General features: G+C 60.9%; 1 protein-coding gene across 1 annotated transcript in view; it reads right to left on the bottom strand.

Annotated features, from left to right (window-relative positions):
- The window catches only part of VAV2 (vav guanine nucleotide exchange factor 2), a 160,317-nt gene that overhangs the window by 27,449 nt on the left and 105,284 nt on the right, over window positions 1-27,584 (bottom strand). Inside the window, exons 5-10 of the mRNA XM_080820146.1 lie at window positions 13,914-14,016; window positions 11,077-11,175; window positions 9,376-9,444; window positions 8,216-8,316; window positions 1,073-1,172; window positions 44-139 (exon numbers count right to left, since the gene is read on the bottom strand). Of these exons, the coding sequence (XP_080676272.1) occupies window positions 44-139; window positions 1,073-1,172; window positions 8,216-8,316; window positions 9,376-9,444; window positions 11,077-11,175; window positions 13,914-14,016 (568 nt within the window). The remainder of the gene's footprint in view (window positions 1-43; window positions 140-1,072; window positions 1,173-8,215; window positions 8,317-9,375; window positions 9,445-11,076; window positions 11,176-13,913; window positions 14,017-27,584) is intronic.

Raw genomic sequence — 27,584 nt, 5'->3', positions numbered from 1 at the left:
CCGCCACTGCAGGCGGCCCCGGAGGCGCTGCGCACGGCCTCACCTTCAGGAGGAGGTGGTATTTGAGGACCCTCTGCATGGGGACCACCAGCAGGTCTTGAAGCTTAAACTTCCCGTCCTGGACCTTCAGCGTGCATTCCTGGCAACAGGAGAGCAGCAGGGGGATGAAGACCCTGGCCCGGGCTGCCGGACCCCAGTGCCCCCATCCCGCAGCGGAGGCGGTGGGCAGGGGCAGACCTCAGCCCTGACCTGGGGCCCAGGTGTCCGGTCCCTCCCTGGCCCGGCTCCCCAAATGGGCAGTGTGTCCTGCAGACCCTTCCCAAAGCAGGTGCATGTAGACGGGTGGGCTTCCCCGCAGGCGGGCAGGGTCCCACGGCCGCTCTGTAGCCCCAGGAGTCTGCAGTGGGCACTCGCGGGCTCTGGGATTCGGAGCCAGCCCCGGCCTGCCTTGACATCCTCAGGGAAGCCCGCTCACACAAGGCAGGGCCACCCCCAGGAACCAGGGGCTCCCCACTGATTTCCCAGACACACGGGCATCACGCGTCTCCAGGGGACACGCCCCCCAGCACTGCGAGAGCAAAGGGTCCCTGTACCAGGATTCACCCTGGAAAGGTTGACCCGGCTGGACGAGACACGGGCCTCCCAGCCTCGGGGAGCAGCTCAGCTGCCCCCGACAAGGGGAATGAGAGGGGTCCCGGAGAGGGGCCCACATGGGCACTTGGACAAGTGTCAGAGATTGGCCCTGAGCCTGGGGTGGGGACAGTGATGGGAGGGAGGTTCCTGGGCTCCCAGCAAACATCCGTCTCCTGCGGCCCCCATGGGGTCTGCATAGGCCGGGTTCAGGGGTCAGTCGTCGCCCCTTGCTACACTGGATCTGGCCCCAGGGGTCTACCTCGGCTGCACGCAGGGGACTTGGGCCTGGGACGGTGACCGGCACCTGCCTCCCCCCAACAAATGCATAGGGAGAAAAATCACCGAGAAAAGCATCTACAGAAACGGTCCCATCACTACCCCACACAATGGGCAAGCAAGGGGCGGGTGAGCGGGGCAGCAGCCGGGAAGCCCCCGTTACCTCGACCTTCTGCCTGACGTCCTCCCGGCCGGCGAGGAGCTGGTTCAGCGTGTTCTGTGCGTGCTCCATGTGGCTGCAGTAGTCCCCGTAGATCAGGAGCCTGGAACAGCGAGCGCACGTGCACACAGCTTAACGAGCCGCGGCTGCGGGGCCACGCGAGTTCCCCACGGAGGACGCGGCAGGTGTGCGGCAAACGGGTCTCTCCCCGTGACAGCTCCTCACGTCAACCCGCTTCGTGGCTCTGCTCTTTTCGCGCGGCTGCCTTCTCTGCTCCGGAAATAGTGCCAGGCAGGAGAGCTGCCAAGACGTTGGGAACGAGGGGCGCCCCACTCTCCCCGAACCCAAGGAGGTCCCCCTTCTTGGCTCTCTCTCAGGTCAGGACTGGGTTTGGAATGGGCTTCTCACTGCCACCCCATCTTGCCCCTGGAAAGGCCAAAGCCGGCCAGGAGAGAAGCCCCCGCCTCCCCAGAGTTGGGGGACCCCTGGAAGGTTCCGACTCCTGCCGACAGGCTCCGAGCACTGAGGCCCATCCTGGCTCTGCGCTTGCCTGGGGTGGTGGTCCCCAGGCCGACATTTCAGGGCGTGGGGACCCGGGGGTCAGCCCTTGTTGTTTCCACGTGACACAGATGCTTTCTGCCTGAGTCCCAGGCACCCCCTCTCTGGGGACACAGTGACGTCAGCCCTGAACCTGCATGGTGGGGGATGGACATGGCCGCACAGGCCCGGGGGTGCTGGGAGTGGCCTCAGGCCACTCTCTCCTGCCCCCAACACCCTCGGACACCATGGCTGCGCCCACCACAGACTTCGCAGACCGAGCCCCTGGCACCAGGAGCCCAGCACTCGCCACGCCTTCGGTCACTAGCCTGATACTTCGGCTGTGAGAATCCTGGCGCACAACTATAGAGTCGGCCCCAGGAGGACCACGCGGGTGACAACAAGCATGACGGCCACAGCCAGCGCCTCTGGGAGCTGCTCGTGCCCGGTGTGTCACACACACCATCGTGAGCCCTTCACCCATTTACAAAGGGAGGGGCGATCAGCACCATTCTTCAGGTGGGGAAACTGAGGCCCCAGTGACCTTGCGGAGAGTCACCCACTGATAAGAGGCGAGGGCCTGGCTGCCAACGCGGCTTCATCGGGAAGCTGGGCCCTGTCCAGGCCTCCGGTGACACCCCTGCCAGGGAGGTGGTGGGAGAGCAAACGTCCGGAGGCCACTCCCGGCCTGGCTCTGGGAGCTGGGGGAGTCTCCGGGACGAGTCCAGATGGGCTCAGGGCCGCTTCTCTGTCTGCTGTGGACACTGCCTCCCCGGGGGCAACTGGCGAGGGCCGAGGGGAAGGCGGGCTGGGCCCGGAGCTGGCTGGGCTTCCGAGGAGACGGGTTCCTGAGAAGCAGTGGCCTCGTCTGGGGACTCCCCATGCTCCCAATGTAGGGCCCGAGGGCGCTGGGGACAGACGACACCCACATTCCTGGAGGAGTAAAGCAGCAAGCTCGGAGTGTGTTTCCAACCCAGCGAGCCCGTGACTTCAGAGCGGCCCCAGGGTGGGCACAGACGGCATGTGGCGGAGCCTCTCCCGGCTCCCGCCCGCGTCCGGGCCACACTGGGCCTGTGCGCTCCGAGGCTCCGGCCCCGGGCCTCACACCGAAGCCCACCTTCCCCACCGCTGTCAAGCAGGAGGCGCCGCAGCCGCACCCTGCCCACTCCAGCCAGGCACGCTTTGCATGAGAACCCGAGCCCCGGTTTCCGCTTAAATGAGTCTGTTACTAAATTGAAAATCTTAGTATAAACGCTGATTAAATCTCCTCATCTCTGGGAGCATCTGGGAGACTGGAGACTCCAAGGTTCCCGTCAGTTGTTCTGAATGAGCAGACCTGGCGACAGCCCAGCTGCTCCCACGGAGGGAAGTCTGTGCGGCTTCTCCCAAGCACGGGGCCCGCGGCTCTGGAGCCGGCCAAGGCAGCCTCAGGGGCCCTCCCTCCACTTCAGCATACCCTGGCTCATCTCAGCCCCAGGTCTGTGGCAAACACGGTGTATGGAGAGTGGGTCCCACCCCCGCTGTCCTCACAGCACACCCCGGAGCCCCACACTGCACTTGCAACCTTCTCCGGCGAGCAAACTTCTACTCATCCCTCAAAACCCTGCCCCATCATTTCTAGCCCTGCAGCCTTTCCCCTCCCAACTGTGTCCCTGGGTTTAGCGAAGGGAGACAGAAAAGCAAGGAGATGGGTGGGGAGCCTCTGGGCACAGGCCTGTGCAAAGTCGAGTAAGAGGCAGCAGCAGGCCATCCCCCTCTCCATACGGCTCTGAGCTCCGGGGACGGGTCCATTTGTCCCCATATCCCAGCATCCAGCCTGGAGGCCTGGCCTGCTCAGGGGCGCGACACGTGGCTGAGTGGCCACGGCCACACCCCATCTCCCTGACCACAGGCAGTGCAGCCATGGTGGTTCCCGGCAGGCAGGGGGCCCCCACGGGGAAGAGAGCAAAGCTTGAAGGGCAGAAAGAGGCGGGGTGAGGGCACGCACTCGCACCCCAGCTCAGCCCGTCCTCACAAAACACCACTTACTGAACAGTGTCCCTGAGGCTGGGAGACGTGACGTGACTTCTGAGGTCGCCCAGCAAGGGAGCATCGAGGCCAGGCCCCTACGTGTGTCCGCGGGTCCCCCACACCAGTCTTCCGGTCCCCGCATGCTGGAGACCCGGGCCACCCCAGGGCCGAGCCCTCGTTCACCCCCACCCACCCCGTGGGCGGCCTGAGATGGGAGAGGAGCTGCGTGAGGGCCGAGCAGAGCCCTGGGCAGGGGGACAAGACAAGGGACACCGGGGGCCACCAGCAGCTGGCAGAGGCAGGAAGCCTCCTTCCCTAGAGCTCCAGAGGACGCGCCACCCTGCCCACAGCTGGACTTCGGCCCCAGAACTGAGAGAGACCATTTCTGTCGGGACCATCAGGCCTCTCACCGCCATCCACAGCACACGCTCCGGGCCCTGCCGCGGGCCAGGCAGCGTGGGCCACACAGGGAAGTAGCGAAGGAAGCGACACTTGCAGGCCTCAATTCTAAGCACAGCACCTTGTGCTGTTGAGAAAAATTACCCAACTTTTGGAATTAAAGCAACACAAACATACACGGGGCTTCATTCACGGTTCGAGGTCTCAGTGGGGCGCCTGCATGAAGAGTGTATGTCCGGCGCTCCCGCCTCATTTGTGCCCCCGTCCCCGCCGGCTCGGCACACCAGCATCTTGTCCGTCCTCTGAATGCACAGTGTCAGCCTCCGGGTCCCTCACTCATGCACAGGCGGGTGACACAACCCTGGTGTGTGTCCGCATGACTGTGTCGTGTAACTTCCTGAACACGCACCTCGGATCCCACTCCGGGGGGCAGACGTGAGTGTGCGGGGCGGCGGGGGAGACCTGTCCGTCTCCTGACTGTATCCCCTGTTCCTTGTCACAAACTCCAAACTCCCACGGTGCCCAGGGACCAGGCCAGAGCGGGTCCTGGACACAGGAGGCGCTCCCGGGTACGCACCGAAGACACGGGACCGAGCCGGGACCGCAGCCAAGTGGCCACTGCTGTTCCAATCCCCGACTTCCCCATCTGGGCAAGGAGGCTTGGAAGGAGGGGGGTCAGAGCCTCTCCGGGGCAGAGGGTTTCAGGCAACCCTGAACCTCACGGGGGCTCGAGGAGCTTGGACACGGGGGGCTCTCCCCGGCAAGCGCTGATGGGGATCACCCAGCTTCCCTGACACCCTGGCCCGTGGGCGAAAGCCACAACCAGGGGCAGTGTCACCTAGCCCGACACCCTCAGCAGCCGGAAAGCAGAGCACAGAGTGCTGGGCTGCGGCAAAGCCTTTCTCTCGAGGCCCCAGGGACCTGGGCGGGCGGGGACTTGCCTTTATCTTATCCTGACGCCTACTCTTCTTAGAAGCACTTGTGCAAAGCTCCAGGGAGTTCCTCCTAAGAGCTAGATCCCACCTTCTCGCTGGGCCACAAAGTCGCTATGGCTGGTCCCCTGGGTAGTCCTATGGCCTGACCCACCGACCCAGCTCGGCCAATCCCAGCCACAGATGAAAACCACGTGGCTCTCTGTTACATTCACTTCTGCAAAATGGAAACCTTCCCTCCATGAGGGTTTGTCCCCTCAGGCCACAGCTAAGAGGAGCATCTGCCTTGTCTGAGGACTAGGACTATATTGGCTGTATTAACGGAAGCATTAGCTCCAACAAGAGGGAGGTGATTATCTTCTGCCACTCGGTTCTGGTCATACCCCACTCGGAGGCTACTCTGTCCTCGATCTGCCATGAGCTGCCGGGATCCTGCCACGAGAATTCTTCAGTGGCTTCCTCCTATCTTCATTAATAAAAAAAAAAAACCTAAGCCCCTATCTTGGCCTTCCAGCCTCGTACAGAAGCCTCGAGTCACACCTTAGATAATCTCCTCTTGGCCCACTTCCACGTCTGCTCCTCTGGTCTCCGCCAGTCCCTGCTCTGGCCTCAGCCCGGGGCCTTCCTGGCAACGTCTGCTCCCCCCACCTCACGGCTCCTTGTCTCTCGCCCTGGTCCTCAGCATCCCACTCCTCTCCCTCTTCCCACCCTCTCGTTTCCTTTGTGAACTTGCTTCGTGTTCCTTCCTGCCCCTCCCTGCCCAGTGAGAGTTGAGGCTGTTCTGTCCCGTACACAGCAAGCGCTCTATAAATGCTTGTGGACTCGGTGTATAAATGAGCCTCAGGACCGTAGACTCAGAAATTAGGAGGCAAAGGGGCAGAAAAGACGTTTGTGGGGACAGACTACAGGGACTGGGCACGTGAACTCCAACAGGACACAGCCAGGCCCCTCCCCAAATGGGCCCCGACTTGAGCCCGGCCCCCGAGGCCTGCCAGGTAGAAATGATAGTCACCCCAGCGGGAGCAAAGCCCAAGCGCCAGGGGAGGCCCAAAGCTGTGTGCAGAGGCTGGTGGCCTTGCTAAGGGCGGGCGCACCTGGAGGACCCCAGGGAAGGGCAGGTTGTCCGTCTGTCCCCGGCCGCCCGGCCCGTCACTGCTGCCCCGGGGGCGGGTCCACAGGCCTCAGAGGCAGCCCTGCGTGGTCCGTGGCCTCCCCTCCGTCCGGACAGAGGAGACGTGTGCAACGGACCCGCCTCCGGGGTGAGGGGGCGTCTGCCGGCTCCAGCCTCAGTGGCCTCCACGACACGGGCTTGCGGCCGGGTCAGAGGAAAACTGCTGTGACAGGGGGCGGGGAAGGGAGCCGGCCTGCCCCCGCCCCTGGGGCCCGCCAGCGGACTCACGTCTACCCCCTGCGCTCCGGCACGGCCTGCTCCCTCACACCTCCCGGGGACCCAACCCATGGCCCCCAGAAAGTGGGCTCAGGGGTCCTTGCCTGGCCACGGGATATGCAGGCGAAGCCCCTTCAGGTAGGCACTCACAGGAGAAGGCACCTGGAATCCAGCCCGGGGATGAGCTGCCTGGCCTGGACGGTGCGCGAGCCGGGCCGACGGTCACCTGACAGTCTCCCCACTGACGACGAGATGGACCAGGCTCCCAAACAGCCGCCGTGGGGCCTCCCCCAGACCCCGCAGAGTGGACCCAGCACCGGCATTCTTAACGAGCCCCCAGCTTTGGTGAGCAGCCAGGTGCAAGAGCCATCAAGATAGAACCTTCTGGCGCCTTCTTCAGAGCCTGAAGGGCAGAAGGCAGGGCATCGTCCCCCAAGGGTCCTCTCGCAACTTCAGGGGCCAGACTGCTGTCATGGGGCGCTCCCGCAGCACCAGGCACCCAGCCGGGGCTTCACGGCATCGGACTTCATCCCTGGCTGTAAAGATGCGGCTGCCCAGGCTCCGTGAAGAGATACGGAGGCCAAAGAGACGGCAGAGCGGTCCTAACAGCTGCCCCTGCGTCTACTCAGAAGCTTCCAGAATCCCGGTCCTCACCCGCTGGGCTCCCGCAGGACATGCTGGAGCACCGAAGGCGGCTCTGTACCCCTCCGTCCGTCGGGGTTACACACAGAGGGGCTTAAAGCAAACAACCAAATAGCTTCACGGAGGCCTCTGACAGCAACGTCATTCTTCTTTAAAAAGGATCCCACGTTGGATTCTGATGAGTGGTCACCCTCCGTCGACAACGCTTGTCTGGACAAGGGGCCCAGGCAGTCGGCAGAGCCGTGATCAGGGGCACGACTCCTGCCGGCAGACTTCCGGCCGTAAGCAGCCCCGTGGCATCTGTGCGTCTGGACGTGGCCGGACCAGCTGGACGCCATGGGGAGGAGAGAAGCCGCCTGACACGCAGGATATATGTCCCTTCGGGCTTCGTGGACATTTGCCCGATGCCAGAGAGACTTGGAGGACACTCTGGGGCACTATGGGAGGACCCAGGACTGCCCTCCTTGGTGCCAAGAGTGCCGTCTCCCCACACTGGGGGCTGGGGCTGGGTTATGTCAGGGCAGCTGAGTGGCTGTGCCCCCAGCTCCCGCTGAGAGCCCCCCAGCCCATCCACCTGGACTGGGCCCTCTGCCTGCCCAGCCATCGAAGCCCTCAGTGGACACGGATAAGCCACATTTGCGGCACAGGCATGACCCTCGCAACACCACATGGCACAGATGCCATCCTCGTCCCTGAGGGATGGATTAGGAAATCAAGGTCCTGTGACATACACAGGCAAGGAGGCAGGGAAGAGGCCTCAAACCCAGGAGCCCAGACCCCCAGAAGCGCCGTACTCAGCCCTGCAGGGACAGGTTTGGCTTCTGCCTTCAAGTGGTGACCACGTGCCACCACCCCACCCGGGCCTGGAGCTGGAGGGGCGGACTCCCAGGTGCCGGATGCCTGTGGGGCAGGCAGCCAGCAGGTGCACCGTGTTGGCGAGAACGCCCTCTGACCACCAAGATCCCCAGGCAGAGGGGCAGAGGCAGAGGGAGCAGGTGGAGCCCTCAGGAGGCCTCCAGGGGGACATCCCTCTAGGCTGTGATGGCAGGAAGGGTGGACGGCTCTCTCGGTTTACAAGTGAGGACAGGGGTTTGCAGGGCCACAGCCACGGGCTTTGGGAACATCACCATGAGACTTGCACCTGAGAAAACCCCAACCGGCCAGCTCTGCCCCGTCCCCAGCGTAGAACCTGTGGCCCCGCAGACGGGGAGGGATAGGCAAGGTGGGCCTGTCACTCACCTTTCCTTGAAATCGAGGAAGACCTTGGCCAGAGTGCTGCCCCCCGCCATCATGGACACGTCAATGGCCCGCAGGAAGCTGTGATGTACCTTGATCAGGTCCTGGGAAGAACCAGCAACCCGCGTGTGAACAGGTGCGCCGGGCTGGGAGGGCCACGCGCTCCCGAATCGCTCCCTCCTGGTGCAATTACGGACATGCGTGGGAGGGGCTGGCGCCGGCACGCATCCCCACGCAAACACCAGGGTCTCATCCCACTTTACGCCGGGCACATGAAGGGACCTGCACGGCCTGCCTGGACACAGGGTTGCCGAACCCGCACAGGCCCCAGGGCCAGAATGGGAGGCCCTGCTGTGTGCAGCTGCACGGGCCGCTCTTCCCTGGTCTGGGGCTCCAGGGGTGGACGGGTGGACTCTGTCCATGGGGGCAGGTGTTTGTCCCCATTTCAGAGTGGCCGGACAACCGGCAGGCAGCCCTCCAGGGCTCCCCACAGCCCCCAGTCCGGCTCCCACTCAGCCCATGGCCATTTGTGCAGGCGAACACACACGACAGCACAGACTCTGGGTAGGGGACACAGAGCACTAGAGCCCCCGAGTCCGGCTCAGCCTCCCCTGGGAGACCAGCACCTGCCCCTCGAGCTCGCAAGGGGCCACGGGAGGTTGGTAGGAGCCGCCACACCTGCCGGGCACTCCTGGAGGAAGCCCACCCATGTGTAGCTTCTGGAGCCTTCCGCCAACCCCTCCCCGCTCTGCTGGCCGAGTCAGGGTGAGCCTCCTCAAAGGGCATCACCTTCCCATGTCCATGTGCACATCTGCCAAGGGGGGAGGGGCTCTCCTCAGAGAGCCAGAGGGGACCCGCTGCTCTCCAGCTGCTGACAAAAAGCTCAAACCCCTTCCAGGGCACGTGCATCTGAGTGACACTCCCCAGCACAGACTGCAGGCTGGAGAAGCTTCCAGAAACCTCCTGTCTCCTGAGGCCAAAGCTCTCAGAGGGAAGGTTGGCTACTCCCTTCCTATCTGTCAGTCCGAAAAGCACCACGTAGCACCAGCCAACCAGGTCCCCGGCAGGGAAACGGCTCCCCAGGACCCACGGGGCCAGTCGGGGGGAGCCCGCCCCACGCCAGAGCCAGTAAGGAGCCGGAGCCCACCGCCTGGAACGCTTACCTCCAGGTTTATGAAGACGGCTGTCACGTCTGCCGGGCTCAGGACCTGCCTCAGGGGTGTCATGTAGTTCTGGAACAGGAAAGCCCCCACCGTCAGCTCCCCTGGAGGGTACCAGCCCCCTTCAAGGCCACAGTTGCCTGACGACCTCACCGAGACGCAGGGTCAGGGGTTCTCCGTGGGGCGGTAAGGCAGGCCCAGCGCACCACCGGGGCTCGGTGCCACTGCCCCTGCTCTCTAGGGAGACGCGGGCCTCGTGCTGCGGGGCGGCGATGGCACGGGAGAGCGCAGGGCTGGGACGACGGAGCCAGGCGCCCACGCCCACTGCCCGGGCAAAGCCCCGTCGTGTCCCACAGGCTGGACGTCAACCCCACTGCCACCCGGGCTGGGTGCCGATACAGCTGTTTGAGACGTTTCAGGAAACTGAGGCCAGAGAGGTGAGCACAGCAGGGCCTCACTTCTCACCTGACGCTCAGATCCCTGAGTGCGGCCCTAAACCTGCCCTCCAAAGAGGCGCCCCCGACTCCAGAAGCCCCACCGCGGCAGGGAGGGGTCCCGCCAGAGTACTCCAGGCCTGGCCTCTAAGGAGACACGTGCGTGGCAAACAGTCAACTCGTGTCCCAGAGGCCTGGTCGGCCAGGACCCGCCACCCTCTCCCCACAGGACGTCGGCCCCTCACACTTCTCCTCGGTCGCGTACGGAACAGCACACGGGCGGCGGCTGCACGCAGCCAAGCAGCTTTCCCTGCACCGGACACAGACTGGCACCGGCCGGTGACTCGGTGTCCTCACCTGTGACGCGGGGGCTGGGACTGGCCGGAGGGGGACTCCCCAGGGATGGGCAGGTGGAAAGCAAGCAACTGGGAGGGGGCTGGTATGTTTGCAGAAAGGCCAGTGGCCAGTGGGGTGGAGGCTGCGGGCACACGGGGCCGGCTGAGGCAGGAGCCGGGGAAATGTCATTCTGAGGCCTGGGCAGGACCAGGGGCCAAGGGGATCCTCGGCCCCTGGCGAGAAGCTCCACAGTCACGGCCGCACTTCAAGCAAGAAGAGCCAGGGAGGTTCTGCCTTAAAGACAGTGACGGATTTTCAGCCAGTTAGCACCAGCAGTTGGCACCAAAGATTCTCAAGTGACAGGGAAATGTCCCTGAGCCAGTGTCGATGGGAGGCCAGAGGGGGTGGGGCAGGAGAAGCCCCATCCGGGGTCCTCGAGGAGCTCAGGAGGCCAGCAGGGAGAGAGGACCGACCGGTCACTCAGGGGAGCACAGGGTCTGCCGTGGGGGCTCCACAGGCTGACGTCATGGGGCCTGTGTCCCAGCGGCAGGACGCTCACAGCCACCAGTTTGCAGAGTGGGAAGCTAAGGGCAGAGAATGCCTTAGGGGAGAAGGTAGACACAAAGCGCTTAACCTAGCGCTCAACCTGCAGGACAGAGTATACAGCAGGAGCTTAGCCCGGTGCAGTCAGGAGCGGAAGCCATGACGACGCCCAGCTCAGGCGGGAAGGAGCTGCAGAGAAAAGTTCAGGACCGTCCCGGGCCAAGCTGAGGTCCGAGGGCTGGGACATGGGACCGGGGGCAAGGGACACAGCCCATGAGGACGCTGGCCAGCCGGAGCCTGCAGCCTGTGTGAGCAGCAGAGGGCAGGGGGTGCCTGGTGACAGCCATGCCCCGGGGACCGGTGGCACCAGGAGGGGCAGGGCCGCACCCACCTTCTCGATGTCCTCCAGGGTCCGGTAGTACTTGGCCTCGGTCTCCTGAATCTCCAGCAAGCAGCAGTTCCTCTTGTCATCCTCAGACATGCCCATTTTCTACAGGAAGGACACAAGGCATGAGCCAAGCCTGGCCATGCGGTCACCGGGGGTGACACGGGGAGCCCAGATAGGAGACAGAAGGGGGCCCAAACCCTTCCCTCCCCGTTTCTGCAGATGAGGAAACTAAGGCACGGGGGGGGGGGTGTGTGTGGCATGAACCTGAGGACTGGCGACAGCTTGGAGAATGACACGGAACCTTCTAGAATCCGGGCCCCCGCTGCCCTGCTCTGAATTTTACCAGACCAGTGTGGGGCCCTCAGGAGTCAGTCCCTCCAGCATAGACAACAGGTGTGACATGCTTAAAGCACCTACTATGTGCGCGGGGAAAGGCTCTGACCAGCTCCCCGGGGACCTGTGTCTGCTTACTCAGCGCCAACCTGTTACCGCAGGGCGGACTTTCCCAGGGTCCTCTGGCCCCCACCTAGGGTCCTGAGGGGCCAATTCAATGGCAGGGGTCACCAGGGACACGCTTCTGTGATAGGGCCTGCTCCCCATCTCTGGGGGAAACATGGCCGGAGGTAGGATTGACCAGGAACCTGTGTGGCCACGGAGATGGGGAAAGAAGCTGCCAGCGGGGCCCCTGTTAGAGGCGCTCTGCATTTCCAGACCCTCTCCTTGTGTCCTTTAGGCTGAGTGAACTACGTGGGTCCTTAGTAAGGCTTTGGGGAACCGGGACTGGGCCACATGCCACACCATGTAGATAGCTATCTGCCCAAACCCCATCCTCCTCCCCTAAGAAATGCCCCAGGAGTTTGCTGCACCTGAGGGCTCCAAAGAAACATGCCAGATGGGGCCCATCAACCCAGGGGGGCCCGGATCAGGCTGGAGGCCCCCCAGGGCTCCTTCCCAAGCCCCAGTGCTCTGGGCACTACACTGCTGCCCTCAGGGCTTCAGGGGGGTGTTGGGGGCCCACGATCCCCCTAAAACCAAGTATAAAAACATGGGTCTGACAGCACCGCACTGAGGACAGGGTCCCAGGCTTTTCCCAAGAGATCCGAGACCTCTCTGTGAGGCGGAGGAAGACAGCGCTGGCAGAACTGACCCGGGCCTCCCTCCCTCTGCCACTTACCTGCATGTATCTTATCTGAAAGCGTGGGGAAATCAATCACAGAACCAGTTAGCAGTGTCAGCTCGTTACCCAGGCTGTGCTCCGGAGCGCCCGTCTGCCTTTCCCCCACAGCCCCAGGATCCCATCACAGCCCTTTGCCCACCAGCCCGAGCATCAGCCTGGCTGCGTGGGGAGGGACGGTGCCCGGCCCTTCCTCGCGTGAGGGCTCTGAGAGCAGCACCTGCCATCCTCCAGCTTTATCTTCCTTTGCAAAGGTCTCCGTCGACCTTCTGCTTAGCCTGTTCAGAACGCTCCAGACATGACCAGGGAGGAAGTAAAACCCCCTGCTTTATCCCGGAGGACGGGCGGGAGGCAGAGGCCCACCCTGCCAGACCGCCAGGACAGGGTGAGCAGCAGCACAGGGCGCTGTCGGGACATGGAGCGGAGCTGGGCGGGGGCGTGGGATGCCAGCCTGTCTCCCCCGCAGCCCCCACAGGTCCTGCAAACAGCCCGGGTCCCACCCGCTCCAGGCGCTTCAGGACCAGGGACAGCAGCAGGCTCTGGGGACCGCCCCGCCCTCCCCCAACCCAGCCAGGGTCTCTGCAGGACAGACACAGAGGGGGCCTCTCTGGGCAGAGCAGAGGATCTCCATCTGTGGGGCAACGGCTTGGCCTTCCAGTCCTATTACTGGCCCCCTGGACCGGCTCAAGGGTACGGTTGCCCCACTGCAAGGCTGCCTGGGGGAAGGGCAGCACTGGCCCTGGGCAGACCTGGGGTCACAGAGAGACCCCTGGGGATGGTGGGACCCCTCAGACCCTTCAGGAGCGTGACGAGAAACCCTTTCGGTTCCAAAGAGCAGAGTTAGGGGGCTGTGAACCCCACTGTCATGTTTCCCTGTGCCTCGGCTGGTGTGATGCTGGAGGAGGGCGGTGCCACCACAGAGGGACAGGCCTCCCCGGAAGGCCCCGCTGGGGAGCTGTCGCCCCAGCTTCACTTCTCCACCACCAGCTGGATACTCCCGCACTGAAGGAACAATACACCGCAATTTGCTTCTTGAGAAACTCCCCCCATTTCCTCAGGGAACGCAAACAGCATCACAAACCTCCACAGTCGGCAAGCAGCATTTGGACCATCGCCCAGGAGCGTGGGGACCGGGGCTCAGGGCCTGTCCCGCCCCCCTTCCCCAGGGCCCCAACCTCACCATCCCCGCTCGACAGGGCCCCACCCTCCGCACAGCAGCTGCCAGCAATAAGCCCGCCCGGCAGCGAACGGGTGTCCGAGAGATTATTAGCCAACGTCGGCTCGGAAATAAATATCCTCGCCGCACAGAAGACGCACAGCTGGCTAATTGAGCCAACGGCGGTCTCCTTGCGTCCGCACAAAGGAGTAAAGCGATGCTCGCTCCGGGCAGCTGAGCGGCCAGGCGCTATTTTCAGACTCCCCGGGCAGGAGGGACTTGGGATCCAGCACACACGCCGGAGAATCCCGGGATAGCAGAGTCCACCTGGTCTCCTCGGAACGCCCCACAGAGGGAGGCCTCAGCCCGAGGAAAGGGAGGAAGCCCGCAGGGGCCGGGAAGGGCTGGGGTGCAGCCTCAGGAGCTCCCTCTGCCCCGGAGAGCCCCCCGCTCCCCCTGGGGACTCAGTGCTCCCAGAGCGGGGCCCTGCTGCGGGTGAGGGGTGCTTACCATGGGCTGCCGCACCTCCACCTTGATAATGTCCTCATAGATGTCGTCTCCCTCGTCCTCGCATGGGACACAGTCGTAGATGTCCTCCCCGAGGTCATGCTCGCTGCGTGGGAGGGAAGCAGGTCAGGCACACGGAAGGGAGGGTCCAGCCAGGTCTGTGCGGGGATGTGGCCCAGGAGGCCTCGCGGGGGACAGCTGGGTCAGGAGTGGAGCCTCCACTGGGCCTCCATCTTCTGGTCCGCAGCATGGGGTGGCGCACCTGCCTCCCGGGGCTTCTCTGTGTTTAGACCGGGCAGCGTAGACAGCCTCCCCCTGTGCTCTGCCTGCCCTGCTTCTAGGACCCACAGTGACCACAGCCCAACTTCTCCACCCTTTAGCAAATGCTGGGGACTCACGCCGCCCCGCCCGTGACCTGGAGCCCCGGGAGCCCTCGGCCCACCCCAGGCATCCCCAGCACCTGCAGCGGGAGTGTGCGGGTCGAGGGGCAGAGCTCACACGTGGATGCCTTCCCTACCCGGTGGTAAGGAAGCAGAGTGAGTGGAGAGGGACACAGAGCTTGTGATGCAGCTTCGAGAACGAGTGTAAGGAAATCACTACTCACTCTATACTCCAACCTTGTTTCGCTCCTGACCACGCTCTGATTCTACTTCAACCAGCTGTCCCCTCAGCCCAGCCAGAATTGGAGCCTAGGACACCTCCTCCAGGAGGCCCTCGGGGATCCCCAGCCCAGGCTGTGATCCAGGACCCACTCCCCTCAGTCTTCTCATACAAAGCGCATCCTTCTTGCTGTATCTGCCATTATTTTCTAAGTGTCTGTGGATGAGCCTGTCTCTTCCCTGGACAAAACCCAACTCCTTAACCCCTTCTGAGCACCGTTCCCAATGGACAGCAGGTGCCCAGCAAACATTTCGTGTCAGCACAGGAGCCAATCCAACGACATGCAGCGAGACCACCAGGCCCTGGGCCCCATGCGGACGAGCTCTGCAGTCTGGTGTGCGGTCCATCCTCGGGGCAGGTCGTCCTCGGGGGCCAGCCTGCCCTGGGAGCCTGTGCCATCCCGCATGGCCTCGGACACATCTCAGAGCCCAGGCTCAAAGCAGCACCCGGCAAAGTTGATTTCCAGAAGGCACGGAGATTTGGTTGAGCACCTCCCCTCCCCACAGCACCGGGTAGCCAGAATTCAGGGCCAGGGGGCAGCAGGGGACAGAGAGAGCAGAAACGATACCCAGCAGCTCTTATGAATGGGTTTCTGGCCCTGTCCCAAACCTGGCTTGTCATCTGACGGGCTGGGGGGGGGCGGCGGGGTAGAGATCACTCAAGATCTACTTGAGATAGGGAGGGAGAGTTTGTACTCAGGAAAGGGCTCTGCAGTCAGCCAGAGGGTGTCTCCCCAAAGCCCCGGTGCCTCCCGTGAGACCAAGCATGACCCGGAGGACACATCTGGGCTTCCCTCTGTGGGGAGGGGGGCTCGCACGGGAAGTAAGGATGCCAATTCTGACTTGATGAGACCCACACAGGCCGCCGATGAGCTGGGAAGGAGAGGAGGCAGGGGAAAGGTCACAGCGCGCTAGCCCAGCACACAGACATGGTAACCAGCACACGGACGCGGTAACCAGCACGGGGACATGGTAACTAGCACACGGATGCGGTAACCGGCACGCGGATGCAATGACCATCGCCCACTGCTGGGCCCTTCGGCGCCAACGCACCTGTCAGGATCCTGGAGAACATTTCTCCTTTCTCACCTCACCACCCCCGGAAGGCGGAGAGCCCCGCGCCGCAGCGCAGGGCAGTGCCCCAGCGGGGACAGGGCTCTGCTCGGACCCAGGAGGAACCCACCGTTTCAGAGGCCCTCCCCCTGGATGGGTCACTCGCGTTGACCCAAAACACCTCCCCTGCCTCTCGAGAGACTGTGCCCAGAGGAAACGGCTCTGGAAGTCCAGCCCGCCATGGTAGCGGGTGTCCAGGCGAGTACTGGCGAGGGTTCTTTCTGGCGGCGGTGGGGCGGGGAGAACGAGCCACCCCCGATTTCGATCGCGCAGCAGAGCGAGCCTGGTGACAAAGCCACTGTCGAGAATTCTGACAGCGTGGAACCGAGGGGAGAAAGGGACGCTTCTGGGCTGCTAAATTAGACACCTCGAAGGCAGCTGAGGCCATTCACAGCGTCTAGAGACCGACACTGGCTTTGCTCTGGCGGGCGGGGAAAAGATGTGGGGGGCCCGTGACAGTTCCTAAGAGCTGATGAAACGAATGAAAATCACTCGAAGGGGGCCTGGAGAGGGGCCTCAAGGTCACCTGGTTCAGGGACAGCGAACCGCCCGCACAGGGGCCCCTTCCTCCACCCACGTCGCCGCACTCTCGTTCTGCGTTTCCCCAATGGCCAGACGTTGAGGACTTTCCCATGTACTTCTGGACATTGGTGCGTCGTCGCCCTTTGTGCAAGGCCTGCTCAAGACTTCCCTCCATTTCTAAACGTGAGTTGCCTTCTTCTTACTGGAAAAGAAACAGAACTCTACATACTCTCGACACAAGTTTCACGTCAGGTATGTTTCATGAATTTCTTTTCCCAGTCTCTGGCTTTGTCTACTGATCTTCCGAGTGATGTCTTTTGAAAAAAATTCATTTTTAATTAAAAAAAAAAAAAAAAGCAGGGGCGCCTGGGTGGCTCAGTGGGTTAAAGCCTCTGCCTTCGGCTCAGGTCATGGTCTCAGGGTCCTGGGATCGAGCCCCTCATCGGGCTCTCGGCTCAGCGGGGAGCCTGCTTCCTCTCTCTCTCTCTGCCTGCCTTTCTGGCTACTTGTGATCTCTCTCTGTCAAAATAAAAAAAACAAAATTGTTTAAAAAAAAAAAAAGCTTAACTTAGCACATCTTTCTCCTATGCTATCCTGACTGTCCTGTGTCCCATCTAAGAAATCACTGCATCTTGTCTAAGAAGTCTTTGTTTTCCAGGATTCCAAGGTTTGTCTGTTTCTCCTTCTAAGAGCTATATAATTTTAGTGTTTATGCTCAGACCTCTGATCCGTCTCAAGATGTCTGTGCATGGTGTGGGTTAGAAATCGAGGTCCGTTTCTCTCCGGGGACATTCCGGAGTTTCAGGACAACTGGCTGAAAACTTTTTTCTTCCCACTGGATCACTTAGATCCCCTTGACCGAAACCACGGCCCATGCAAGTGTGGGTGGGTCTATTCTGGAATTCTATAATCTTATTCCATCAATGTATTCACCTATGCCTGTGACAATAGCAATTTGTTTTGATTATTTATGTTTTTTTTTTTAAATAGAAAGTCCCCAAACCAGGTGCTTTAAGTCCCTAGCTTTGTTCTTTTATGAGATAGTTTAGGACTACCCTAAGGTCCTTTGTATTTGTCTAGAAACTTTACAATAATCTTGTCAAAAAAAAAAAAAAACCCACTGGGAGACCAGGCACCTTAACACTATCCTCTTCCAATCCATGAACATAGTATATACACCACCACTTTCAAGATCTTCTTTCATTTCTCTCAATATTTTGCAGTTTTATCACAGTATTTTGGGAATTTAGGTAGTCTGGGCCCACCATGTTGGTCCACTGTCTCTCTCTTCTCCTTCTGGGGTTCCAGTTACACATATTTGGACCCCTGGCATGGCCCCACATGTCTGAGGCTCTGCTGGCATTTTCTTGTCTCTCTGTTCCTTCAGGTGTCTTCCTTCCATTGAACAAGCCTTCCATTGACCTCCCTCCTCTACCGTCAGCATCTTTTATTAAAGCAGATCCGTGGCTGTACATCTCAGCTATCGTGGTCTTCAGTTTTAGTGTCTCCACGTGGCTCTCTTTGTCGCATCTCCTTTTCTGCTGAGGCTCCCCATCTGTTCATTCACTCGGTGCGCACTTTCCTCGAAGTCCCTGACCATGTTAATAAAAGCTGCGGACTGTAACATCGGGCTCATCCCAAGGTAGGTTCCTATTGACTTTTTTTTTTTTTCTGAATATGACATTTTTTCTGTTTCGTGGCAAGTCTGATGACTTTGGACCGAACATCAGACGTGACAAACGATCCATTATGGAGATTCCGTTATTTCTACCTAACACGTGTTCTAACACACCGTCAACTTGGTTGGACTCAAACTTCAAACTCTGTCTTTCCAGCAGTGAACAGCAACTGGAATGCTGCTAAATTTAGGTTTTTGGATGCCAGACTTCCCACCCCCCTCTGGAAGCCTCAGGGTCTTTCTTGTGTGTATGACATTGAATGGCCAGCCAGGGATTTTGGTGGATTATTAGATCTGGGGGCTCCAACTCTCTGAGGTCCCTCCTACCCTCTCAGGTCCCTCCCTCCCAGCATTTCCTTCCTAACTTTCTGGCTGCTCTCCCAGCCTCAATGTCTTCCCTCTGACACCGTAACTGGCAGGAGTGCAGCTTTCTTCCTGGACTGGGGAGCGCCCTCAGGCAAAGGCTACAAACTCTCCAATCCCGCACACAGTGAGCACTCCTTGAAGAACCTGGGGTTCCTGCATGTGAAAGTGACATGACGCAGTCCTCCCCTCTCCCTGTACTCAAAGAAGAGACACGACCACACAGACTAGGACCCTGAGAATACACCCAAGGCAGTTACCCCAACCCATGTCCACGTCCACGCTCTCAGCCTGTTTCCTCCCTCAAAATCAATAAAGACAAGGACCATTCCATTCATTCGGATGGGATCCCTCTTCACGCACCCCTCCCTTTCACCTCTTCCGCCTCCCTCAGGGCTGTAGCTATAAACAGATAGCCAGAAACATGAGACGAAGAGCTGTGTTCTGGCGTCTTAACTTCCGACAGAAAAATCTAAAAAGCGCAGCCACCATCCCTTCCCTCTGCTCTGCAAGATGTCTGTTACCCAAAGCCTGCTGAAGACCAGAGAAGCGAGTGGTCAGTCGCCTGCCTATAATGGCCTCAGTTTCCCTCCTCTGGGGTCCTCATCCTACAGCCGTAGACCACTCATACCCCCGTGCTTTCTACGTTTATCCTTCTTTCACTTATGAAAACACTCTCCCAAACGTTCTCTAACTCAAGCCAATGGGCCCTAAGAAATACACCTTCTTGATATTATTGGAAACGATAAAATGGCGTCCACTTTGTGCATGTCCCACGTTATGGGGAGAAGGGAGGGGAATAAAAGCAGCAGCAAAGAAGCAGGTTTCGTCTTCATTCAGACAAAATTATGGGGCTGCCTGGCTGGCTCTGTTGGAAGACCATGCAGCTCTTGACCTCAGGGTCATGGGTTCGAGCCCCATGTTGCATATAGAGGTTACTTAAAGAGATAAACTTCAAAAGATATTATGAAGGTAAATCAAACATATTTGTTTAGCTCAGCAATTAAGATAAAACAAAACACCCATCACATCTGATTGATTAAATTGATACCTCTCTTCAGACGGATTCTGTGCCAGCAACTGGATGATGGGACCTCCCCGTCCAGGTGGGGAGACAGACAGCGTAGCGATTACGCCTGAAATACAGATGCTTCTGGAATGCCATGGGGTCATCGGCGCGGGGTGACAAACTCTGCTTCCCGATAGTTCTGACCCTCTGGCCGACACGGGTGTGGACATCCCACTGTCACTTTGCTTTTTAGCAAAGGCATTGTCTCCAAAAGTGAGTTTCCTGAATGGGGTAGGGGACACCCGATACATCTCAGGCATCCCTTAGAACAGATCAGTCTATGCCAGCTGGGCCCAGTGCCCGACGGCCATAGCTGTTGGAGGGGAGGAAAAAGAAACGACAGATGTGGCTCGGGAGGGGAGTCCCCCGAGTGTCAGAGCGTCCCAAGTGCCGTGCACTGACCAGGAGGGAGGGCCACCTGCACGAGGATCTGGCCTCTGGCCTGCTGGGTGTCCGGTTACAACCCGGCACCCGGAACCGGGGCCTGCACACGGTCCCATAGCAGGGAGGGCCTCCCACTGGGGCCTGCACACGGTCCCATAGCAGGGAGGGCCTCCCACTGGGGCCTGGCTCACTTGACCCCACCCCAGCTCCATGTCTCACATTCCTACAAATCCGAAAAGACCTTCCGAATCGGCAGAGGCCAATGCCATCTGCTCCATTTCGCTTTTGTGTCACGCTGTCCTGAGTACAGCCTGATTCTTTGCCAATCAGTCCCTCGGGCCGACAGAGACTCACCTCGGGGACGCTCTAACGTATCAGAGGCTACAGGGCACAGAAAACCTCGAGGTCCGTGCCCCAAGGAAGCTGTGAGCGTCATGGCCCTTGGGCGGCACCAGACGACAGCTGGCGGGTCCCCACCTCCTCGGGCCAGTCGGGAGCATGCCAGGTCGCCAGGGGCAGGAACGTGACTTGCTAGTCTGCTCACCTCAAGGGGAGGCAGCCGGGCGAGTATAAGATGAATACTGGGCTCTGCCAGTCTCTGGCTGCGTCACTCTAGGCAGGAGGACCGCAGCCTCAGTTTCCCCATCTGTGAAGTAGGAATAACCTCACCCCCCAGGTGAGGTGGTCGGAAGGATCAGCCTCAATGAAAGTGACCAGCACAGGCCCGGTATACAGTAGGTGCTCAGTAAGTGGCAGCAGCCTGTTACCGTCGAGGTGGGAGGGGAGGTTCAGTGGGACAATAGCCCAGGGACCTGCGCTCAGTAAATACACAGACACTGTCCAGGTTTTGAGAGACCAGGAGGCCAGGTCTCAGCGCCGACGGGGCCTTCACAGGCCTCAGAGACGGCCTTTCCCTGTCCCACTGCCCACGAGCGAGCCCAAAGACAGTGCGAACGGGGCGGGTTCGGGGGGAGAGCCTGGATCAGATCGGAAAGGGCAGGTGAGCATCCAGGTCCGGGGCCAGACCCCCGCTCCAGGGAGACCCTCAGGTTCCCCTCTCGGACGGACGCGGGTGGCCCCGGCCTCCCCAGCCCCCACCCACTGCTCCACTCCTCCCCCTCCCCACGCTCCTCTCCCCCTCCCCAGGCTCATCTTTCGCTCCTGCTCTTTTCTAACAGGGCAGCCTCCCTAACAGATGCTAAATCCCAACAATTATTTTCGTCCTCACAATGGCCCGCTGCCCCCCCAGAGAGGGCAGAAACCCGCCTCCCCTCCCGTCCCAGACCCCAGGGCCCGACCTGCCTGCCCTGATTCTGTTACAGAGAGTCAGCTGCTCCGAGAGCCCCCCGCCCAAGGAAAATCAAAGGAAAGCGAACAGACTCTCTGCTTTTGGCCTCCGGCGAGCCTGTGCGTTTACCGTGGACATAAAACACCGCTGGTGACGGGCGCGGATGTGCATTCTGGCCCCGGGCTGTCCGACGCTGCAAAGCCAGACGCCGAACCACCATTAACTTGCTACTCAGAAACCAAATCGGACATTTCCTGACCTCGGTCCACGCCGAGCAGCAGAGAGGGGGGCTCCAGGGAGCCAGGAGAAGCCAGCTGTGGGCTGGGTGGACGCACATAGGGACAGACACATGGACACACCTCGGCAGACCCTCACCCCAACCTGTGAGGGAGGCGCTGCTCTTCCTACAGCAGGGCCCAGAGAGGGCAAGACAGTGGCCCGAGGTCACCAAGCCGTGTAGGAACACACCAAGTCGAGACCACGGCTGCTGTCTGAGAGTGTCCCGGGGGGAGCCCAGTTTGCCTGGCCCCATGCCCCCCACCAAAATCCTCTCTTTTCCCAGGACACTTTCTAAGCAGTACGAGCAGTACAACCCCACCACCCCGGGCTGGGTCATAAGGGTAAGACCCAGAGGAACGTCCTGGGCCACAGCAGCAGATGGCTCAGGGGTTCAGTCCCTGCATAGTCATGTAGAGTCTGCTGTGTGACCACAGGCCAGTCACCTACCCTCTCTGAGCCTTAATTTCTTCAAATGCAGAATGGGGACGGGACCAAACCACTTCGCAGTGTTGTGAAGGCTGAGAGGGTAAGGCCAGGCACACGGGGACCGCGACTCGGGTCCTCCGAAAGGAAAAACTGAAGGCTCAGGACCTCCCACTACCACCGGACACGTCCTCTGTGCCAGCGCCCAGGGCTCAGGTCAAGCTGCCTGCCCTTAAGGGGGAGCTCAGCTCCGGGGCTAGGGGACAAACACAGGAAGGCAGTGGTGACACGGTGACAAAGATGGTCCTGGTGTGCTTCTTAAACTTCTGGGGAAGGAGCACTTCATTTGGCCTGGTAAGGCCAGGGTGCCTTCCTGGAGAAGGTGACCTCCAGGCTGGCTTTTGTAGGATGCAGGTTTGTAAGCCATTACCGCAGGTTCCATGCACGTGACAGAACTTTTCGTGGTAAAATGCAGGATGTTGTGTGTATTCATGTTTTAAATAGTTTTTTTTTTTTTTACAATTTTTATTCATTTATTTGAGAGACAGAGTGTACAAGAGAGAGGCCATGAGTGGGAGGGGCAGAGGGAGACGGGGAAGCAGACTCCCCGCTGGGCAGGGAGCCCGACGCAGGACTCGATCCCAGGACCCCAGGATCATGACCGGAGCCGAAGGCAGATGCTTCACCGACTGAGCCAGGCGCCCCCCACCCCCAGGCCACCGAGTCAGGTATGTACTGAGCACAAGGGCAACGATGTTAAACAGGCCTAGTCTTTGTACACATCCGAGAAGCGAGTATGGACAAAGTGATTCAGAGACGCCCTTACTAGACATAAGATAAGCCTCTCCTGGCCAAGCCCAGCTGCTCCCTGCTTCCTTCTGGGACCCAGATGAACAGGCCTGCCTTGGAAACTCCCCTTCCACATGGGCCTCCCCCACCGCAGGGACTGTTAAATCAGGCCACAGAATCGCTGTGACCGCCTTGGTCCTGAGAGGACCCGGGTCTAATGAGGCAGTAAGAATAAAATTCACCGAGGTCTGGGCTGTACCGGCGGGCCAGCATGCACCGGAATACGTAGCAGGGCAGAGCGGCACGGGGGCGTCTGCTCTGCCCTCGTTCCTCGGGGCCCCTTGTGCTGACTCCCACACAGAGAATGAGCAGACCGGGGTGGGAGTCACGGAGCAGGGTTTCAAGGTCACCCAAGCCCTAGGCCAGCCGGGGCAGCTCAGGCCCGTGCACCAAGGGGCCGAGGCGTTCCACGAGGGCAGAGCTGCGGGGAGCAGGGCGCTGGGCGGCCTGTCTTGCCGGCTGTGGCCAGCTGTCTCCGCACCCGGAATGAGAGGAAGGCCCTACGAGCCTGGTTGCCGGGCAGGGTTGGGACAGACGCCTTCACCCCAGCCTGTTCTGTAGCCAGCTCTGGAAGGGCCGCTGGTCTAGACCACAGGGGCAGGAGGGAGGGGCCAGGGCTCCGGGGCTGCCTGCCCCACCCCTGGGCCACACATACAGACACAGTGACTTTGAGGGCAGGACGGCCAGCCCTCAATTTCTGAGTAACCCACAGAGACACAGCGGAGACCCAGACCCTCCCCAGACCCTGGCCCCAAATAAGGCAGGAAGCAGCCCGGCGGGGCGAGGGAAGATTTCCTAAATCACACTTTGGCAAGTCCTATGTTCCCTCCAAGTGCCCTGCAGCAACGCCTCCCCCAGGAAGCCCTCCCGATCTCTGGCCCGACCCCCGTGGATACCTGCCCCCTCCCCCCGCCCCAGACAGCTTCTGGAGTGAGGAGAGCAGGTCCACGGGGCCATCACACAGACCTGTTCAAACCACAGTTCTGCCCTTTCACCGCTGTGTGCAGGTGCCCTCGCCTCTCGGAGCCAGTCCCAGGTCCAAAGGGGAGGTCCGGGACGCATCTGCAGGGAACAGACCCCGCGTGGGCTCCGTGGATGCTGGCGTCACGCCTTCCACTCAGCCAGGCCCCACGGCCAGGGGCGCCTCCCAGAGCTCACATGAGAGTGAGAGACCGTCTGCAGGGCTTGGGGCCCCCCGTTCTGCAAGGACACCTGGCTGGGGGCCACATGTGCCTGGCCCGCTGTTGGCACTCCCTGTTGCTCGTACAAACGGACACCTGAACAGCCAGACGAGAGGCAGCCCAGACGCACGGGAGGTCGCCTTGCCGAAAGAGGGCTGTCGCGGGGGTCACCGCCTCAGCAGCCCAGAGTCGGGGCCCTGAGTTCTGGGAGGCCCTCGAGCAGGGACATCACAGGGAAAGGGGACACCTGCGCAGCACCCAGGGCTCCCCAGACCCCCTGCCCCCTCCACCAACCTCCTCCCGCCACGGGCCTGGGGACGGCGGCCTCCCAGGCTGGCCCAGGGCGGCGTCCGCCAATGCCACTGCCCCGGGGGCGGGGGTGTTTCCTTCAACCTCCTTCAGGCTGTGGGGCTGTTGGGGTCCTCCCCAGGGGCCGGGAGGGGCTGCCCACCCCTCAGGGCCGTGGGCTGCTCTTTGTTTTCAGCGGGGCTGTTCCTGCATCGTCTGATTCCAAACTTGTCCCCGTGGAACAGCGATCCTTTGGGGCGAACAGCCGATGTCCCCAAACCCGGCGCCTCCCAACCCAACACGGACGCCCCCAACACATGCAGGTGTCTGTGAGACACTGAACTTTTACACCAGCAGCTTGAACCCTGTGAACTCGGGACAGTGTTCGAAGAAGCTTTCCGTGCAGCGGGGAGAGGCAGACGGGCAAGGACGGTGGGGCAGGGATAGGCTGCCACTCGGATGAGGGTCCCTATCGGGCGCAGTGACTGTTCCCACTCCCTGCGGGTAAGGGGGAACCGGCAGCAGGCCGGTCCCCGCCCCCCGTGCACCCCGCCTCCCTCCACGGAGACAAGGAAGACCCCTGCTGCGAGGCGACGGCCTCGCGCCCTTGAAGGAGCATCGGCTCCTTCTATACATCACTGGAACATTCCTTCTATACATCACACATCTTAAAAAATTATCCCAACGTTGCTAACATGACACATTTAAAGCTGCGAAGTCATTTTACGATTCAGTAAAGCACACAGCTATACATTTAGAGACAAATTATATCCCCTGCCGTGCCACAATCACATTTGTTTAAGCCCGAAAATCACTCCGACTCCCAGGGAAGTGAGGGGAGTGCAGCGGGCTCCCCGATCGTAATGCCAGGGAGCCTTCAAGCTCGAGGGGACCCACACTCCGTCGGCTGCTGCTTTCCCTTCAGACGTGGGGAAACGGAGGACGTGACACGCCCCGAGCAAGACAGAATGTCGCCTTTGCTGCTACTCAGGGTCCAGTAAGCAGACGCTCGCCAGCACGGCTCGAGTGAGTGGCATTGTGTCACCGGGTGACCGAGGTCCCTTGGAAGGATGGGGAATGTTACGGAGCAAAACCAGAGCCCGGGTCGCAAAGCCCCAGCGTCCAGGGCCCGTACCGCAGGGAAGCAGCCCAAGGCCACGTGCCCGTGATCTCTCTGAGCTCCCGCCGCAGGGAGCTCCCGGTGACCCTCCTAGACTCGAGCCCCCACGAGTCGGGGCATCGCTGCCTCCCCGCACAGCTGAGGGACCCTCCACACGGTTCCGCCCTTCACAGCCTGACATCGCCACCACGGGCTTTGGCACCCCGTCCCTGCCCCCCGCCCCCCAGAACCCCCAAGCAGGGCTGCTGAGCAGAGCTGGGGTGACTACGACCCACCCAAGCCCCCTGGGCTAATGTGGGGCAAGAAACCCTTCCACCCTTCCTAGCTCCGAACACAGAAGGGGCGTAGCTTCCAAATCCCCAAGCGGCCGTGTCAAATGCCGGGAGAAGACCCCGAGATCACAGCCCCCACACGGCAGCAGAAGCCAGCAGAGGGGGCTGGGAAGAGAGAGCTGCGTGCTTCTCTTCCCAGCTCCGTGGTCAGGGACGGCGCCCCGGGAGCTTGAAATGGGCCATTTAAGCAACAATATTTTGTGTTAATTTTTCCAACCAGCTGCTCTATTATTCGATTATACATTATTCAGTGATCTCCAAAGTGAGCTTAGAGCACTGGAGAACATAACGTTAGTCCAGCATCATCCACTCAAATGCGGAGAGGGCCCCGCACGCGTCCCTGGAACCATGTTCTGGATCCCAGACCTGTGCCGCCCACACGGGGGCCACCAGCCACATGTGGCTGTGAGCTCACAGGCGTGGCCCAGTGGACGGGGCTGTGCCGTGGGCATCAAGGACGCACCGCACTGGGCTCTGTGCCACGGGGGAAAAGGCAAGCTACCTCATCAGTGATCGGAAACGCAGGCTTCCACGCTGAGCTCCTACCGACTCTGGGTAGACAGGAAAACAAAAATACATTCTTACGTTTAATTTCACCTACTTCTGTTTCTACTAGAAACCCTACAACCGCACACGTGGCTCGTGTTCCTTGTTCTCCCGAAAGGCGCTGCCACGGCCATTTGGGAACTGGGGGGAAGAAGCCACAATTTCGGTGAAACGCGTGGACAAGAAACACCACCTTCGCCTGCGGGCCCCGTGTGTGCCCACTGGGCCCTGTGGCCCCCACGGCGTCACTGGTGGTCTTCCCGAAGCCGATCCTGATGCCTACGCGTGACACGTAGGGAAACCGAGGCACAGGGGTGGGTAACTTGTCAAAGACCACGTAAGTAGGAGGTGACAGAGCCCAGGCCACGTCCAATGGGATGGGCTTTGCTGCTTGAGATGTAAGACGTGGTGGCAGCAGGATGGCCAGAGTGCCCTGCACGGCCGACATACCTGCTCTGAGGGGCCCAAAAGGGGGTTTCCGCTGTGGAGCGGTGTCCTACAGGCTGCGGACACTGGGGGACACTGGGGACAGCGAAGGCTCTAGACAACCCCAGGAAGAATGACCCCTCTAAGGGGTATTCCAAAAGGGCCCCCCAGGGGAGACCCACATGACCCCACCCTCCTGGGGTCCTAGGGGACAGGGGGTGGGTCTCATCCCCCTCCATTTCCAGCTCCTAACCCCGAGCTGACACATAGGAAAGGCTTCGTGTCTCGCTGGTCACTGAACAGATATGTGATCGACTCAGGGAAAGTGTCCAGGGTGCCACCCACATGTGGCGGTCCCTCGCCGGAGCCCCAGAACCACGCCACCTGCCCTGCGCTGGGAGGGGGGGCAGGGGCAGTGTCCAACCCCCTCAAACAGCTGCGTGTCTGAGGTCTGGGCAACCAGCAGGGCCCTCAGGAGCACAAGGTGATCATCACTTCGGACCCCTGGACGCGCACCCAAGGCCGCGCCTGGATGGCCCCGTGCACTCCCCGCCAACGCCGGGCGTCGGATCCGAGCCGGGGCCCCAGTCCAGCCTCGGAGACCCGCAGCCGCCTCCTCTGCCCGGCAGGGCCGGGGAAGAAATGGCAGGTGTGTGTGCATCCGGTAAATTGCCATAATGGATAAGTCCCAATCCCGAGTCCACGGAGAACAGACGCGAGGAAATCATGCTTTTCAGTGAAAGGAAAAGGGGGAGAAAAGCATGAAAAATTTATTAAACTGGAACCACTGGGACCAAACCGTGAGTTAAAGACTCAAACTCATCCCCCTTCCCTGTAATTTAGGATTTGCGTCGGCAAGAACCACAGTTACAGGGAACTCCTCGGCGAGGGAGACGCACTCTTCAGGTCACGGAAAACGCTACTGGCTCGCGGCCCCGGCCTGGGCTCTCCGTGGGAGCAGAGTCACGTCCGTGTCTGGTTCTGGGGGTCGGTCACGTGGCTAACAGGCACCCCAGGGCCACCACGGGACTCGGGGCACAGGAACACGACACCGCCAGAGCGGGGCGGGGATCCCCGCGTGGCCGTGGAGGGGAGGCTCCCTGGCCAGTCGGAGGACGTATTTCGCACCTGGTCTGGGCTGCCCGAGGCCAGCG

Source organism: Martes martes (genome assembly GCF_963455335.1).
Source record: "Martes martes genome assembly, chromosome: 12".
Classification (NCBI taxonomy): Eukaryota; Metazoa; Chordata; class Mammalia; order Carnivora; family Mustelidae; genus Martes; species Martes martes.
The sequence above is the reverse complement of the archived record's forward strand: the minus strand, read 5'-3'. Positions and strand labels throughout refer to the sequence as shown.